General features: G+C 38.8%; 2 protein-coding genes across 3 annotated transcripts in view; both read right to left on the reverse strand.

Annotated features, from left to right (window-relative positions):
* Positions 1-2,133, reverse strand: part of WWTR1 (WW domain containing transcription regulator 1) — a 112,207-nt gene extending 110,074 nt beyond the window's left edge. Inside the window, exon 1 of the mRNA XM_070753412.1 lies at positions 718-2,133. Within this exon, the coding sequence (XP_070609513.1) occupies positions 718-1,145 (428 nt within the window). The 5' untranslated portion in view covers positions 1,146-2,133. The remainder of the gene's footprint in view (positions 1-717) is intronic.
* Positions 2,134-3,345: 1,212 nt separating this feature from the next.
* COMMD2 (COMM domain containing 2) lies at positions 3,346-12,965 on the reverse strand. Of its 2 annotated transcripts, none has more exons than XM_070753413.1 (5): positions 12,681-12,965; positions 9,250-9,327; positions 7,141-7,223; positions 6,594-6,767; positions 3,346-4,817 (listed from the first exon to the last, which is right to left on the reverse strand). In XM_070753413.1, exons 1-5 carry the CDS (start codon positions 12,745-12,747, stop codon positions 4,620-4,622), a joined length of 600 nt encoding a protein of 199 aa, XP_070609514.1. In that variant the 5' UTR covers positions 12,748-12,965; the 3' UTR covers positions 3,346-4,619. The 2 variants fall into 2 exon arrangements, with proteins under 2 accessions (XP_070609514.1, XP_070609515.1); XM_070753414.1 differs by having other exon boundaries at positions 12,178-12,688.
* Positions 12,966-16,406: the final 3,441 nt, after the last annotated feature.

Consider the following 16,406-nt stretch of genomic DNA (forward strand, 5'->3'; position numbering starts at 1 on the left):
TTCCTAAGAGGTCAGTAAGGGGCGCACATAAGTGCACCAGTGCGCCTCCCGTCCCCTGTCCTATTGTCTCTCCTATATCTCCTATATCGTATCTACTATTCTTCTATTCTATTCTTCTTATACTACTCTCACAATATCCTTCTATTCTCTAATTGATATATTCTATTCCTAAATTTTTACTTCTATTCTTTCTCTAATATATTTTACTCAAGGATAACCTCTGTAACCTTCATTGTGTATTATTGTGCATTGGACTAACTAACTAACTAACTAACTAACTAACTAACTAACTAACTAACTAACTAACTAACTAACTAACTAACTAAATCCAAATACTAATGGGACTGATCCTACTCAGCTTTTCCACCTCAGGCAAGTTTTCTAGAGCAGTGTTTCCCAACCTTGGCAACTTGAAGGTATCTGGACTTCAACTCCCAGAATTCCCCAGCCAGCATACTGTCCTAGAGACTGCCACTTACCTAACTTTTTGGGGAAAATGTTTCTTTCTTTCTTTTTTTGCAACTCAAGGAAATGGCCTCCTTTCAAATGAGAGGGCCTGACACTTCAGCTTTCCAAGTTTGCCTGCCAACTAGGCCTTACCTGGAGTTGCCTCAGGGCCTCTTTCCCTTTCCAGACTCAATAATTACTCTCAACCTTTTGTTATGCACCGACCGGCCTGGGTTAGCAGCACCTCCACCGTACACACGCTTTACTTACTTGAGGAAGTATCTCTGACCCGTGTGCGTGAGCGCCATCTCCCAGCCGGGAGGAAGCGGCAGCTCATCCGTCACGTCGTAGGACTGCTGGCGGAGGTGGGCATGCTGTTGAGCCGGAGTCGGGGTGGCTCCTCCTGTCCCGGTGCCCAGCTGCAGGGAAGCCGGCGAAGAGTGAGAGCGGACGTGGTGGGCCCCGACGGCAGCGCCGCTGAGGCGGGGAGGGTGGCTGCCCGAGTCGGTGCTTGACTGGCGGGAATGCGATCCCGAATCGGGCTCCTTGAAGAAAGATTCGGGCAGGATTTTTTTCCTCCACGAACTGGGCTTGGGGTTCATGACCGAGTTGAAGAGAGCCTCTAAATCAGTGTCCAGATCCTGGGTGACATGGATCACTTGCTGTCCCGGCGGGGGAGGGACGGCGGCGGGATTCATGGTTTTTATTTTCCTACCTCGAGAGCCAGAAAAGTTTGTAAATGAGGGGGGGCAGGGGGCTAGAAGCGGGGATTAATCCCAGCCGGCAGGCCCGGGATTTCTCCTTCTAAAGTTTGTCTTGCACTACTTCCACCCTCCTTCGCCTTCGACCGACCGAGACAAGATCCCTGTGGCTGGAATGGGTCCGCGGCGAATGAAGTTTCCGAAGCAAAACTTTCCCTCGACCTTTCTCCCCCTCCCCGCAGTTGGCGGAAAGGCCTCGAGCAGGCTCTCCCCTCCCTCCCCAAAGTGTCTCTTTTTAATCTTGCAGAATCTCCAACACAACGGCTGAGGCGAGTCGATCCCCGGAGGGAAAAAAGTTGCGCAACTCCCCCTCCTCAGAACTTCGGGAGGGGATCTGCTACGACTCCCCTTTGTAAAAGAAAAACAGCTCCTTTAAAGGACTTAAAGGAGAGGGAAAGAGATCTTCTCCCGCGGCTGTCACCAAAGGCGGGGAGGGACTCGAAGCGAGGCGGGGGGGGGGGATCCCGCGGGGAGGGTCGGTCCCGGCTTAAGAACCCTGAGAAGCGGGCGTTCGGATTTAGAACGATCCCCTTGAAATCTCAGCTGCGCTCTGCAACAGGGCCTGGCGTCCGTCGTCCCCCCTCTTCGCGGGCAGAGAGGGCGGCCCGGCTCAGTCCCTTTCTCCCATTATTTATTTTAAAAGGTGGCCGAAGCAGCGACTTTGGCGGGACGGAGGGCAGTCGGTCCCTTTTCCCTTTGACTTTACATACCCATCCTGGAGATCTTTGTCGCTTTTCTTCAACGGGGGCGCCGCAGCGATCGACTGTGCTTAAACAAACTTTACCCAAAACTCTCCGAGTTTTAGGGCGGCGCGGAAAGTTTTGGCAGCTGCATTATTCATGAGCTCAGCGTCTGGGACCAGTCCGATTACACGGTACACCCACTTCGGCAGTTTCTCCCTCCCACAACGCAGCTCGTTTTGAGAGAGCCGGGCCCGGCCGACTCTCTCTCTTTTTTTAACTGGGAAACAGGAGCCTCCTGGGGGTGGGCTGAGGGAAGTTTACGGGAATCTCGGGACGGAAATCAAGCGGGGCTTATGACTAACAAATCAGGCCAAACGCGTGCCAGGGCTTCCTCCAGCTGCTCCTTTTGGAGCCCTAGCTGCGGAGTAATAAGCCAAAGCCAGGATGCAATGAATTTAGGACGGAGACAGCCAACTGTCTAAGATGTTCCACTTTAGATTGACTCTTTGGGGATGCCGGGTCCGCTTTTATACTGTATTGTTTTCAATTTTTTTTGGGGGGGGGGCATGCCAAGCTTTAAAGCAGAGGTCTTCAAACGTGACAACTTTAAGACTTGTGGACTTCAACTCCCAGAATTCTCCAGCTATAATAGCTGGCTGGAGAATTCTGGGAGTTGAAGTCCACAAGTCTTAAAGTTGCCAAGTTTGAAGACCTCTGCGTTAAAGTGACAAATATTCCCAAGCTCTAGGCCAGTGGTTCCCAACCTTTTTTCGCCCATGCCCCACCTAAGCATCTCTAAAATCCTTATGCCCCCCTTCCCCTTCTGACATATAAGTCTTACTATTCAAAAAGTGAACTCCTACTGGTGGAGAAAGCCTAAAAAGGCCATTAACTTGGTTTAAACAAGATTCCAATTGCCCCTATTAAAAATCAAATTGCCCCCCTGTGGGGTATGGGCCCCACATTGGGAATCAGGGCTCCAGACCCACTATGTTCATTACTCACCCCAAATTTCCACTTTATCTGCATCTTGCTCCCAACCTGACGGAAGCAGCCAAGAGGTTACTGGGTTAGTACGAGCCAGTATATCTGAGCAAAATAAAGCCAACGTAGCAGGTTCATGCTGTATTTATATACAAAGCAAGCCAATCATATTTAGTATGTGTGAACCCAGTCCAAGAAATATCCCTAGTGGACAGATTTAGCTTAGGAGTGAAAAATGTCAAATATTAAACCATGATCAATGTTCCTGTTTTCCAGTTCTTACAAATGACCTATCTGAATGAAAAACTCAGCGACACCTTTCACAAACTGAGCGATCAATGGGCCTTTGCATTTCAGTCCTTACAAGAGCATCTCTGCCATCATATGTACTTTAATATTCACTTGAGACTTTATGATTCATCAAAATTCTGTTTTTAAAAAACCCATAAATGAGAACCAATGGGAATGTAGCAGTTTAAATATTATTTATTCAGCACTCACAGTAGTTAAGCTTAAATTAGAATCAGATTTAAATACCTGCTTAGCCATGATACTTACCAGATGAGTAGGGTTAAACCATTAAAAACACCAATGAAGCTTAAAACTGGCCAAATATAACATGTGGAACAAATATTATTGATGTGTTTTTAATTGCAATAGGTTAGATATCTAATACTAGTACAATTACAGTTGAAGGAAGTCTTCTGCCAAAACAAATCTGGAATTATTTTAATTTTATAACTTACTCAGTTCAGGAATATTCAATTGGTATTTTTAGGATTGCAGCCCTAACAGACTTCCTTAGGAATAACTCTGAGCATGGAGGAGAGCAGGCTAATTTTAAGTAAATGCATCTATGATTATATTGCTGTCTTGTTTAACCAAGTTAATTTTTAAACAAGTTTTCACTGAAGAATCAGGCTAGTTAAGATGATTATAGTCTGGAAAGGCAAGGAGCAGCTTCAGAAATAGACCGGACATATTGTATAATGAGGAACAAGCCTTGCATGTTTTTAGAAAAGGACAGAAATGGTTTTCTTCCATCTTAAAGCCTAAAATCAGACAAATAATTTGTTTATCATAAGTCTGTCCAGGTTTTCAGCCCAAGGCCCATTGATTAACTTTTCTCTTTTATCTGGAGAAGACAGAGACTTCAGGTATCTGGTACTTCTCCACACCAACTATTTAAAATAAACACAAAGTAAAATAATGTATAAACATTTTGTGACAACAATCGTTTTTAAAGCATTCATTTTATACTAAAACATTCATTTATACTTTTCTTCTGTAAGCTCAGCTGTCTAAATTATGCACATGTGAATATACAAACAAAAGTAATTTGTGTGAATTAATGAATTTTTAGAATGCATGATTTTAATATTGCTTTTTACACAGTATCAGTTGACAGTTACAGCAAGACAAAATGTTCTATTTCATTAACCAGTAATTTGCTATAGTAACTGCAAGAAACAAGTCTGAAGTCCAAAAGATTGGAAAAGAAAAAAAAATGATTAAAAAAAAACAATTGTATGTTATACATACAACAGGAAAAGCTCACATAATCAACTATTTATGCATGATTAAAGTTTATGACAGTTATACTAACTTGCATCCGGCAACATTATCAACACAGCAGCCAATCAACTCCAACAAGTAAACACTGTTTTATGTTCTTGGAATACTGCTCTGACTGGTCCAGAAGTACTGCTTCCTATAATTATGGAGATTTACTGTAATGAAAATACTATTTGATGTTGCGCACTATTCGTCTGCAATGATTTGTTTTCATTTCCCCCAATGCTTGCTCCATTTGCTGAATTAGATGGAGCAATGTGGCAGGATCAGTTTGTAGTATTTTTGTCGTTTGATTTTCATTCTCATTAAGGTGTAGCTTCAAAGTTACAGCTGGCTTAATTTGTTGTCTCAGACTTCTGCTGGCGAGCTATGAGATGGGGGGAAAAAGATAAATATAGGGATGAATTAAAAGCAGCCATATTCATAGAATAGAATAGAATTCTTTATTGGCCAAGTGTGATTGGACACACAAGGAATTTGTCTTGGTGCATATGCTCTCAGTGTACATAAAAGAAAAAGATACATTTGTCATGTGGTAGAAGCCATAAAGCAAATGTTTACAAAAATGTAAGTTTGTTACAGCACATACCTGTTTCTTCATTATTACTGAATATTCCAGTTTTACTGATACTCATTCACTGTAGTTTGAAAATTTCAACCAGAACTAAATATTATTTAGTTGCATAATGTGCACAATATTGTATGCTCAAGAAGGCAGATGTAAATTAGGGTTTTTGCATATCTGTAGACTATATTTTTTCCATTGCCTTACTACAGATAGTCTTGACTTAGGACAATTGAAAACATAATTTCCATTGCTAGGCAAGGCAGTTAAGTGAGTTACACCTGATTTTAGATTCTCTTTTGTCATATTTGTTAAGATAATACAAGCGGTGTGCCACAAGGGTCTGTTCTGGGTCCTATTCTTTTTAATATGTTTGTGAGTGACATAGGGGAAGGTTTGGTAGGGAAGGTTTGCCTATTTGCCGATGACTCTAAAGTGTGTAATAGGGTTGATATTCCTGGAGGGGTCTGTAATATGCTAAATGATTTAGCTTTACTAGATAAATGGTCAAAGCAATGGAAATTGCAGTTCCAAATGTAAAATAATGCACTTGGGGAAAAGGAATCCTCAGTCTGAGTATTGCATTGGCAGTTCTGTGTTAGCAAAAACTTTAGAAGAGAAGGATTTAGGGGTAGTGATTTCTGACAGTCTCAAAATGGGTGAGCAGTGTGGTTGTGCAGTAGGAAAAGCAAGTAGGATGCTTGGCTGCATAGCTAGAGGTATAACAAGCAGGAAGAGGGAGATTGTGATCCCCTTATATAGAGCGCTGGTGAGACCACATTTGGAATACTGTGTTCAGTTCTGGAGACCTCACCTACAAAAAGATATTGACAAAATTGAACGGGTCCAAAGATGGGCTACAAGAATGGTGGAAGGTCTTAAGCATAAAACGTATCAGGAAAGACTTAATGAACTCAATCTGTATAGTCTGGAGGACAGAAGGAAAAGGGGGGACACGATCGAAACATTTAAATATGTTAAAGGGTTAAATAAGGTTCAGGAGGGAAGTGTTTTTAATAGGAAAGTGAACACAAGAACAAGGAGACACAATCTGAAGTTAGTTGGGGGAAAGATCAAAAGCAATGTGAGAAAATATTATTTCATTGAAAGAGTAGTAGATCCTTGGAACAAACTTCCAGCAGACGTGGTTGGTAAATCCACAGTAACTGAATTTAAACATGCCTGGGATAAACATCTATCCATTGTAAGATAAAATATATGAAATAGTGTAAGGGCAGACTAGATGGACCATGAGGTCTTTTTCTGCCGTCAGTCTTCTATGTTTCTAGAATCCAGCTTCCCACATTGATGCAGTTGGTGAACCTTTTTGGTGCACACACAGAAAACCGGAAGAGCAGCTGCCCGGTGCACATGCACGCACTGGGGAGCATGACTTATACAGTTCATTTTATTGTATCCTGAGAATAATTTATATGAAAAAACGCATGATTTCATAATACTGATACCTCTATCTTCTAGTAAAAATGAATGTTTGCAAATTTGAAATCAATAAACAAGTTTGGTTCATACCAAAGCTGTTGTGCATCAGTGAATATCTACTAATGCTTGTAATCTTACCTGCACATCTAGTCTCCACTCCAGATTATGATAACTAGGAAACTTTGGTGTTAATTCACTCAGAATATTCCTAATTTCCTTTCTGTTGTCAAGATAGAGCTGAAGTAATAAGGCATTCAATTCTTCAGGAAATTGTAATACAAGTATTGAGTCTTGAAAATCTATTTCAGATATCTAAAAAGTAGTAAAATGAAGAACATTTAAATTTTCAGTTGCTTTTATTACATTTTTCCTTGCTCCAAATGTATTTCTTCTTCCAAATATTTCATTTCCCACTATGAAATATGACTGGTCAGGAGAAGTGAGCATATAAAAATTTTAAAATATGCAGATAATCATCAATAAGTGCTCTTAAACTCAATGAAACCTGAATAGGTGGAAGAAGTTAATAACTAAATAGTAAATGCACCAAAACCAGAGGAATGTTTAAACTTTCATCTGAAACACCACACCTTCGTAGGAGTGACACATTCTTAATTCTCCCCCACAAAACAACCTGAAGTATATGCTTATTTCTCTAAACAGAACACATTGTGTAACCACTTACCATGAGTTTTGAGCTCTCAGTGAGAAGGTATGTTAATCCTTCAACTCCATGCTGAATTGTCTCACTACTAACATTGAGTTTTCCTAAAAAATGAAAAAGTCCACAGAAATACAATATATAAATGGCCAAAAAGGAAATGTCATAAAAATAAATTATATAGCTAGAAAACATAATTTAGTTTGCAAATGAAATTGTGTTTATGCAAGCTCTCTTGAATTATTCATGTAGATTATTAACAATGATTGAAAGAGAGGCAGGAAAAATCTTCAGTTTACAATATCAACTGAAATTCCTATGAATGTCTAGTAGAGATCAGAGCTCTTCTAAAGTTAACTCTTCCATTTTTCATGAATTATCAGAAAATAAAATGAATAATGACATTAGAAAGGCAGGCCTTTGCTGCTTAGAATGCAAACTGAATAACTTTCTTTTATGCTGTATGTCAAGTATTGCAAGTCTATGGAAAACATGCTTGTTTACCATATGTGACATCTCCATATGACATATCATGTTCAGATTGTACCCCTTTTTCCCAGAGTATACATTCCTAACTTAAATCCAACTCTGAAACTGCTGCACCAATTTTGATGAAATCTCAATACAAGTGTAATGGTTTAAAAATAGCTGGAAAAAATATTTGAACATGGTTTCTGTTTTTAAGGAAGTGAAAAAAGAATTTGAACACATTTATCAGAGATACACATTTCATTATTTACAGGTGTGATTTCATAATTTCCTTGTTGCTTTACATTGCAAGCAAGCTTTAGTCCATCATATCTGGACCCAGAGTAATAAACTATGTAAATAAAACTGTATGAATATCTTTTCCCCTGAAATTATAGATGTAAGCATGCATTACTATTTACTTTTTGCTTTCTAAATTGCTTCAGATTTTCAGATTGCTTCAGATTTTCAGCAAATTGCTGAAATTAATAGTTTATTTTGATAATTTCTAATTTGGCTAATCAAGCCAGATTCATAAGCACTGATTTAGCAACCAGGAATTATTATTATTTATTTATTTATTAGATTTGTATGCCCTCCCTCTCCGCAAACTTGCAGAAAAACAAATAAATAGACTGGTTAAAGAGGTATAAAATGCCTCATCTTTTTTCTGAACTAAACAGAAAATGGAACAGGTTATTAGAGAGAAAATCCAACCTCTGCACTTAATCTGTAAATTAACTATTCTCCCTTCCTTTGTCATCCCCAGTAAAATTCAGATTTTTTTTAAGGATTAAAATTTGCACTTGTGTACTTTCAGAGGTCTTTTTTCCAAGACTGGAATCAGGCCTTTTCTCACTGAGAATGACTTTTGTAACTTTACTGTTCTTCAATGCCTTACTGGTTTTTCTCCTATGCTTAACACAGACATTGATATCTGAATTCAAGGCTTATTGGTTTGATGATGGATGGAAAAGTTCCCCCCTTTTTTTCAACTTTAGGACTTTTAAAGGAGAAAAAGTACCCTTTAAAAATACTCTAAAACTAAATCCAAACAAATCTTTTTTGTTTCCCTATAAAAAATAAAAAGGACTTGCTTATTCTAATTTATCTTCTTCACTTTCACTTCATTTGAACTTTTAAAAAGGTTGTAGTGTTTTCTCTTTATCAATAGCGGAAGTTAACAATAAAATAAATATCCATCAATGAAGAGAATCAGCTAGGGTTTATGATAAGGAAAATTCTGTTATTATTCCCTCCCCAATAAAATTTAAACATTGAATAAATCCTAACCTTAACAACAAATTAAGGAAAGCTCTAAAATTAATCAAAGGAGAAAATAGTCCATCTCTCCATTTCTTTTGTATGGTGGCCTTTAGTCATTATACAAAGCCCTCAAATTGAAAGAAGTTGTATTTTCTTATTTTAACTTCCTCAGCATAATTTCCTATGCCAATCACCCTGATTGGCATAGTTTAGTTTACAATTTTTTGTAACCCTGATCCTAAGCTATTTTGGACCAAGATACAAATCTTATCTGTAGTTCAAATTAATTGTTTATTGGGTTAACATCATTATTTTTCATCAATAGAATCAATAGTAGATGTGTCATCTATTTCTGTCTGTTGCTTTTATAGCCAGAAAACATACTGTTCTTATACTTACTTGCTGCTCCTTCGTAGACTTTAGGGTTTGTGCCTTTTCTTAAGAACTCAATAGCAATACGACCAAATTCATTGACAACTGAAAAAAGGAAACACCATAATGAAATTATGGCTGGGAAATAGAAGAGCCTCCTTTAAAAGTAATCAATTTGAATACAACATATCTCTATCCACAGTTCAGTATGTGCCGTCTTGCCCTTCTCTTAATAAACCATAATCTTTAAAAAATCCATGATTTCTGATGATGTTATAAAGGAAAAAGACAAGGCTTGGGTTCCTAACATTTAAACCAATTTGCATAAAGTTTATTTAACTAGGAGCAACAGTCAAGTAATAGCAATACTTCCGAGGTGGGTAAAATGAGGACCTGGATTGTGGGGGCAATATGCTGGCTCTGTTAAATAAGTGCTATTGCTAACATGTTGTAAGCCGCCCTGAGTCTAAGGAGAAGGACGATATAAAAATCAATCAATCAATCAATCAAACAATCAAACAAACAAACAAACAAACAAACAAACAGAGCAGAGTGCCCAAAATGCCTTTTTCTGAGAAAACCAGAATTCCTCAGAAAATTATGTTAGAAATATTTGTCATATGATAAATGATATTTCTCATAGGATAAAAAGACTATCAGACCATTTGGATTGCAAAATGACTGTTTCCTTGAAATGATAAACCAGAATACAGCCACAACTGTTATGTCACAGGTACAACTAACCAATTTATATTTAGGTCTGTGGTTTGTTTTCCTTGTCATATGATCCAGGAACTCTTATTCCTCTTAAAGTATTAATATACCATACTTTATAATAAAAGTATTATATCATTTATGCAACATTTTGTTTTAATTTTTTGGCTTCCCCAAATTCCAAAAAGATAAAAATAAGCAAAGTGACAAGAAAAAATAGTTTGGGTTTACTCAAATGTTATACAGATACAACAAGTCTGTTATTCCAAAAGAATAGTTGATCTACCACTGCAGTTGTAATCTAGGACGTGTGGTTAATTTAAGCATGAATGAAAGTAATAGCAAATAGGTTTTTGCAAAGCATTAAAAAAATGAAGCTTTCCAATTCCTTTAGGGAACATTAAATCAGTCATATGGTTTGCAATGCATGTACTGCTGCTTTAAAAACCTATGTTGGCTATCTTTATATAAATCACTTTACTGGGGTGAAAATAGACAGCTGCATTAGCAATTCAAAAATAAATACTATATTCCTGCATTTTATAAAGCACTTCTGTATGTTTTACCTAGTCCACTAATGAGAACATAAATCACATGTGGACATAAATCAAATCAGTTGGTATAGGTGATATTAATCTATATATGATTCCATGTATGTTTCTACAATTGATTACAGAGCTGGTGCTATCAATGTTGCATATCAAACTGCATAAATTGAACCTGGTTGGGGAATTTTTGGCAATTTCTGAAATGCTTCTGGAGTGGCAGCAACAATGTACTTTTTAATATTACTGTGTACTTAAACTCCAATATGACTAGTAAAGTCCCTAACTAAAAAATTGGTAAATGTATTCACAAAAAATCACAAAATGATCCAAACACCACACAGAATGCAATATGAACTCATGTTATATGTTTAAATTGGTTCAATTTACTGAATGCATAAAACTGAGTTAACTGCAGACATAGGAAATGTCCCTGCTAGAACATTTGTAACTGCAAAATAGCTATATTAATAATCTGCACTATGAGGATTAGATAAATTTATTGAATCTGAGATAATGATTAAATTATACTAAGTAATTGTGCAAGTTGGCAGCCTTGGCTATGTTCACACATACTCAATTGCAGAAAATACGACTTCGACAATGGAGTGATCACAATGCCTCCACTACCTGATCTATGGTTTCTTCCCCAAACCCCCAAAACGTCAACCCTAGACTGTCTACCTCACTCCATTTCTAAGAGGAAGTAAGGGCATGCATTAGCGCACCATTGCGCCTAGCATCTCTGTCTTACTCTCCCATTGTCCTCTTTTATTTGTACTTACTTTGTTTATACCTGCTATCTTGTACATGTTTGACAAATGAACAAACAAAAACAACAATACAGAAGCAGTTACAAACTTGCTAAGATTGATTATTCAATTTTATAGTTAATATTGTTAACTATCCATCTGCATGTTACACAACCCCAGGCCATTTAACTATTCAATTCTTCAATGTATTGTATGAACCTAAAAACAGTTTATTTCTATAAGTTTATCACCTTATATAACCCCCACTGCTGTGCAAGCTCAATTAGTTTGTAAACTATGGATTATTTCTCAATTTGCTACATGAAACCAGTTAATTATGCTTCATTTAATTGTTAATCAAGTCATATCTTAATCAAATATTTGAAGAAGAAAAATGAAATAACTTGTTTCACTGTAAAAATATTTTAATTGCAAAAAAGTAAAATACCAAACAAAATAACTAAGGCAAAGTCATTCCAAATATAATTTTTGATCAACTTAATAAGTTTCACAATTTTTCTCCTAGAATTTTTGCAAACATTTACATTTAACAGAGATGCTAAGATATAGGAGTAAACATCTTAGCAATCATTTTTTAGATTTATAATCTGTGCTCTTCATTTAAAAATATTTACATAAACTTTAATATACTTTGATCTTGAAGATTCAGAACAAAGTAATCCAGACACTGCGTATAGTCTTTTTGGCCTTGAAAGCTATACAAGATGTTCTAAAACTTGTCTTAGAAAAGCTTTCATGTTAAAACTGGAGAATTCACATAGGTCAAAATTATAGAGTAGGTTTGTATTATTTCCTGAAGCTTGAAGTCAAAATGAATTATACGTCTACAGAGAAAATAAAGTGAACACATTATGGAGAGGTTTAACAGAAGGCCATATCCCTAGGCGTTAACAAAACAACTGTAATAAAACTGTTATGCTTACTTGCAATAAATAATTGTACTACAAAAGCAGGGGCAGGACAATTATTTGCTACAAGCATCTCTGCTGATAATGCTGATGAAACCCTTTTAAACTGCGAAGGTAGCCAAACTTCCCTTGAAACATACTCTTAAGCAGGGGTCTCCAACTTTGGCGACTTTAAGCTTGGCGGACTTCAACTCCCGGAATTCCCCAGTCAGCTTTGCTTGAAGTCCGCCAGCTTTCCTGATTGGGGAATTCTGGGAATTAAAGTCCACCAGGCTTAAAGTTGCCAAGATTGGAGACCCCTGCTCTTAAGGATAGCCAACGGGTGTTTTCTGCTGAGCAAAGGTATCCAGGGCGCTGAGGGTCGCAGCAGCCCTACATATTCCGAGACTCCCCCCTGAACGGGATGGGGACGAGGAAGGGTGCGCAGGTCCGGGGAGGGGGTCACATAGGACCTGAATAGGCGAGGCTAAAAGTAAAGCGAGCGGCAGGCTCCCTGGAAGCCCTTCAGGCGCTCCTACCTGAACTCTCTACTCGGGGCAGGAAGCCCAGGTGTTCTTTGTGCTCTTCCGACAGCACCAGCAACATCTTGCTCGCCTAGCGCCCTCCACCGACCCAAGTGGCACTTCCCAGCTACGCTACCCGACGGGCAGAATTTCCCTCCCGGCTGGTGTCACCGAGATAGCGCTCCGCCGAGAAGCAGCTCCCTCATCAAGGGTTCCCGCTCAGATTCGATGAAGACGAACGCGCTGCAACTCTTGTTTATAACTCTCCAGCAGAGTTTAGGATCTGTCTGGCTCTAAAGCAAAGTCGAGGTATTGCTGCTGCCGCCTGCTGGCAAAACTTTACCACTCGGTGTATTTTCTGTATCGTATTCTATGTTAAAACCATGTTTAAAATAAGATATTTTAATGCAGAATGTAATATTAGGCAAGACTATGCAGTACTTATTGCTAACAGATTCGCTTAAGAGTGTCCTCTTTTGAAAATGTGAAGGGCAGCGTTAAAATCTTTTAACACTCAAACATGATTATGGAACACCCCACAATTAGCTGAGTTCACAGCCATTCAGGGCTCTGAATCGTATTTTCCAGAGCTTATGTCAGGGTCTCCAATTAAAGAAAAACTGGTCATATTTTGGGTTGAAATCTGGCCACCTGCAAAAATTCAAAGTATGCTTATCTCCTCCAAAAAAAGGCGGGGGGGGGGGGGAGAGAAAAAAGTATGCAACAATTAACGAAGACATAGTCTTGGTCAGTCTCCTTGAAAATAAACTCAGTAAAGTATTGCATGCAAACCCATCATGTGATGTCCTTCTGGAATTTGCAATATCAGACAAAGCAAACAAAAAGCAAAACACATTAAGATGAAAGAAAAAGATTTAGGGCAATGTGAGCTTGTTTTAGATAAAACCAGATTCTAGTTACACTTCTGATTTACTGGCTCAAATGTGCAAAACTGACTAATATTGCATCCTTGTTAATTACTCACCTGTATTTTATTATTTTTCCTCTCCCTTTCTCTCATATTCTTCCTCTCCCTTTCCTCCGTGCTGAGTCCATGGAGAGGGGTGGCATACAATTTATTATTATTATTATTATTATTATTATTATTATTGTTGTTGTTGTTGTTGTTATTGTTATTATTATTAATTTTCTATATTTTTAAAGTATTTGTATGCCCAGGCTAGGTGGGCCACAACCAGGGGTGGGATACTGCCCGGAAACGGGGGGGGGGGCACTCAGTGGGATAACGAAAATGGAGCTCCATCCCAGAGCACCCAATTTGCACTGAAAGATGTTGAAAGAAAATGAATAAGCCACGGCCACAGTGTGGTAGTAAACATTTTGGTAGCCCTTCACTGGCCACATCTAGGTCCTCATTTTTTTATTTTTTTTTTTATTTATTTATTTATTTACTTACTTACTTACTTACTTACTTACTTACTTACTTACTTACTTACTTACTTACTTACTTACTTACTTACTTATTAGATTTGTATGCCGCCCCTCTCCCTAGACTCAGGGCGGCTAACAACAATAATAAGACAATACAAACAAATCTAATATTTAAGTTTAAGTTAAATTAAAAAACCCTAATTTGAGAAACCAATCATACATACAGACATACCAAGCATAAATTTTATAAGCCTAGGGGGAAGGGAATATCTCAATTCCCCCATGCCTGATGACAGAGGTGGGTTTTAAGGAGCTTACGAAAGGCAAGGAGGGTGGGGGCAACTCTGATCTCTGGGGGGAGTTGGTTCCAGAGGGTCGGGGCCGCCACAGAGAAGGCTCTTCCCCTGGATCCAGCCAGACGGCATTGTTTAGTTGACGGGACCCAGAGAAGGCCAACTCTGTGGGACCTAGCTGGTCGCTGGGATTCGTGCGACAGAAGGCGGTCCCGGAGATATTCTGGTCCGATGCCATGAAGGGCTTTATAGGTCATAACCAACACTTTGAATTGTGACTGGAAACTGATGGCAACCAATGCAGACTGCGGAGTATTGGTGTAACATGGGCATATTTAGGAAAGCCCATGATTGCTCTCGCAGCTGCATTCTGCACGATCTGAAGTTTCCGAACACTTTTCAAAGGTAGCCCCATGTAGAGAGCATTACAGTAGTCGAGCCTTGAGGTGATGAGGGCATGAGTGACTGTGAGCAGTGACTCCCGGTACAAATAGGGCCGCAACTGGTGCGAATCTCAGAAGGATGTAGGGCTGAATTAACCTTGAGCTAGTCAGAATCAAACTTCTGGCAGTGATAATGCAGTGTGCCTACAACACTGCATTCTAACCACTGCTTGACGCCACAGCTCACAACCTTTCTTACCACCATGCTAAATGAATCACTGCAGTTGTTACGCTAATAACAGGGTTGTTAAATGAATCTGGCTTCCCCATTGATTTTGCTTGTCAGACGATCGTGTCACACTGGGACATTGCAACTGTCACAAATGTGAGTCAGTGTCTGAAATTTTGATCATCTGACCATGGGGATATTGTAACGTGTGAGAAATAACAGCATTGAAAAAAGTGAGTTATAACTTTGAATGGTTACTAAATGAACTGTTGTGGACTACCTGTGCACAGCATGAAAAGCAATTTGCTTCACAGTTGACTTGTTTTTCCCATTAGGAATGTTTTCAGGATGGTTAACTGAACTGTACTTCCTTGTGATTTAAATGCATTATTATCCTGTCATGCAGAACAGAAAAATTTTCTATCATCTTTATTATCTAAAAATTGATATAGTGTTTCCCTGCAGTGTTCTCTAGCTTTAAAAGCTCACTATGTACAACTGTTCTGTCCATTATTTAGGTATTTTTCTTTGGGTTTGAGCATTATTGTCCCAGGAATTCTGGGAGTAGAAGTCATAGAAGAGCCAACTTTGCCTACCCCTGGTTTAACCAATGCAAAATACAAATAGTCCTTGACTTATAATTAGAATTGGGACTGGAATTTCCATCATTAAGTGATAGTTAAGTGAATCACTCTTGATTTTAGACATTTTTTGCTGCTATTGTTAAGCTAATCACCATAGTCCTTAAAAATAAATCACATGGTTGCTAAACAAATCAGGCTTCCCCCTATTGACTTTGCTTGTCAGACACCTCTTGAAAGTCACCAATGATAATAACATATGGCCTTGGGATGCTGCAATAATTGTAAATACATGCCACTTGCCAAGTGACATTTTGATTACATGAGTGTGGGGATTTATTAATTAATTAATTAATTAATTAATTAGATTTGTATGCCGCCCCTCTCCGTAGACTCGGGGCAGCTAACAACAGTAAAAAGACAATATGAACAAATCTAATATTAAAAGTAATGTAAAAAACCCCAATTTAAGAAACCAATCATACATACAGACATACCATGCATAAATTTTATAAGCGTAGGGGAAGGGAATATCTCAATTCCCCCATGCCTGACGACAGAGGTGGGAGCTTACGAAAGGCAAGGAGGGTGGGGGCAACTCTGATATCTGGGGGGAGTTGGTTCTAGAGGGTCGGGGCCGCCACAGAGAAGGCTCTTCCCCTGGGTCCCGCCAAACGACATTGTTTAGTCGACGGGACCCGGAGAAGGCCAACTCTGTGGGACCTAACTGGTTGCTGGGATTCGTGCGGCAGAAGACGGTCCTGGAGATATTCTGTTCCGATGCCATGAAGGGCTTTATAGGGATGTTGTAATGTCATATGTGTGAGGAATGGGTATGTTTTTCATACCTTCTAATGGTTGTT

Source organism: Erythrolamprus reginae, chromosome 5 (genome assembly GCF_031021105.1).
Source record: "Erythrolamprus reginae isolate rEryReg1 chromosome 5, rEryReg1.hap1, whole genome shotgun sequence".
In the NCBI taxonomy this organism is placed as follows: domain Eukaryota; kingdom Metazoa; phylum Chordata; class Lepidosauria; order Squamata; family Dipsadidae; genus Erythrolamprus; species Erythrolamprus reginae.

Excerpts from the sequence above, each read along its gene's own strand:
- COMMD2 (XM_070753413.1), bottom strand. The coding sequence starts at position 12,747 with ATGTTGCTGGTGCTGTCGGAAGAGCACAAAGAACACCTGGGCTTCCTG. Across the intron at positions 7,224-9,249 it reads AGTCTACGAAGGAGCAGCAA|GAAAACTCAATGTTAGTAGT; the intron begins GTAAGTATAAGA and ends TTCATTTTTTAG. Across the intron at positions 6,768-7,140 it reads CTGAGAGCTCAAAACTCATG|ATATCTGAAATAGATTTTCA; the intron begins GTAAGTGGTTAC and ends ACTACTTTTTAG.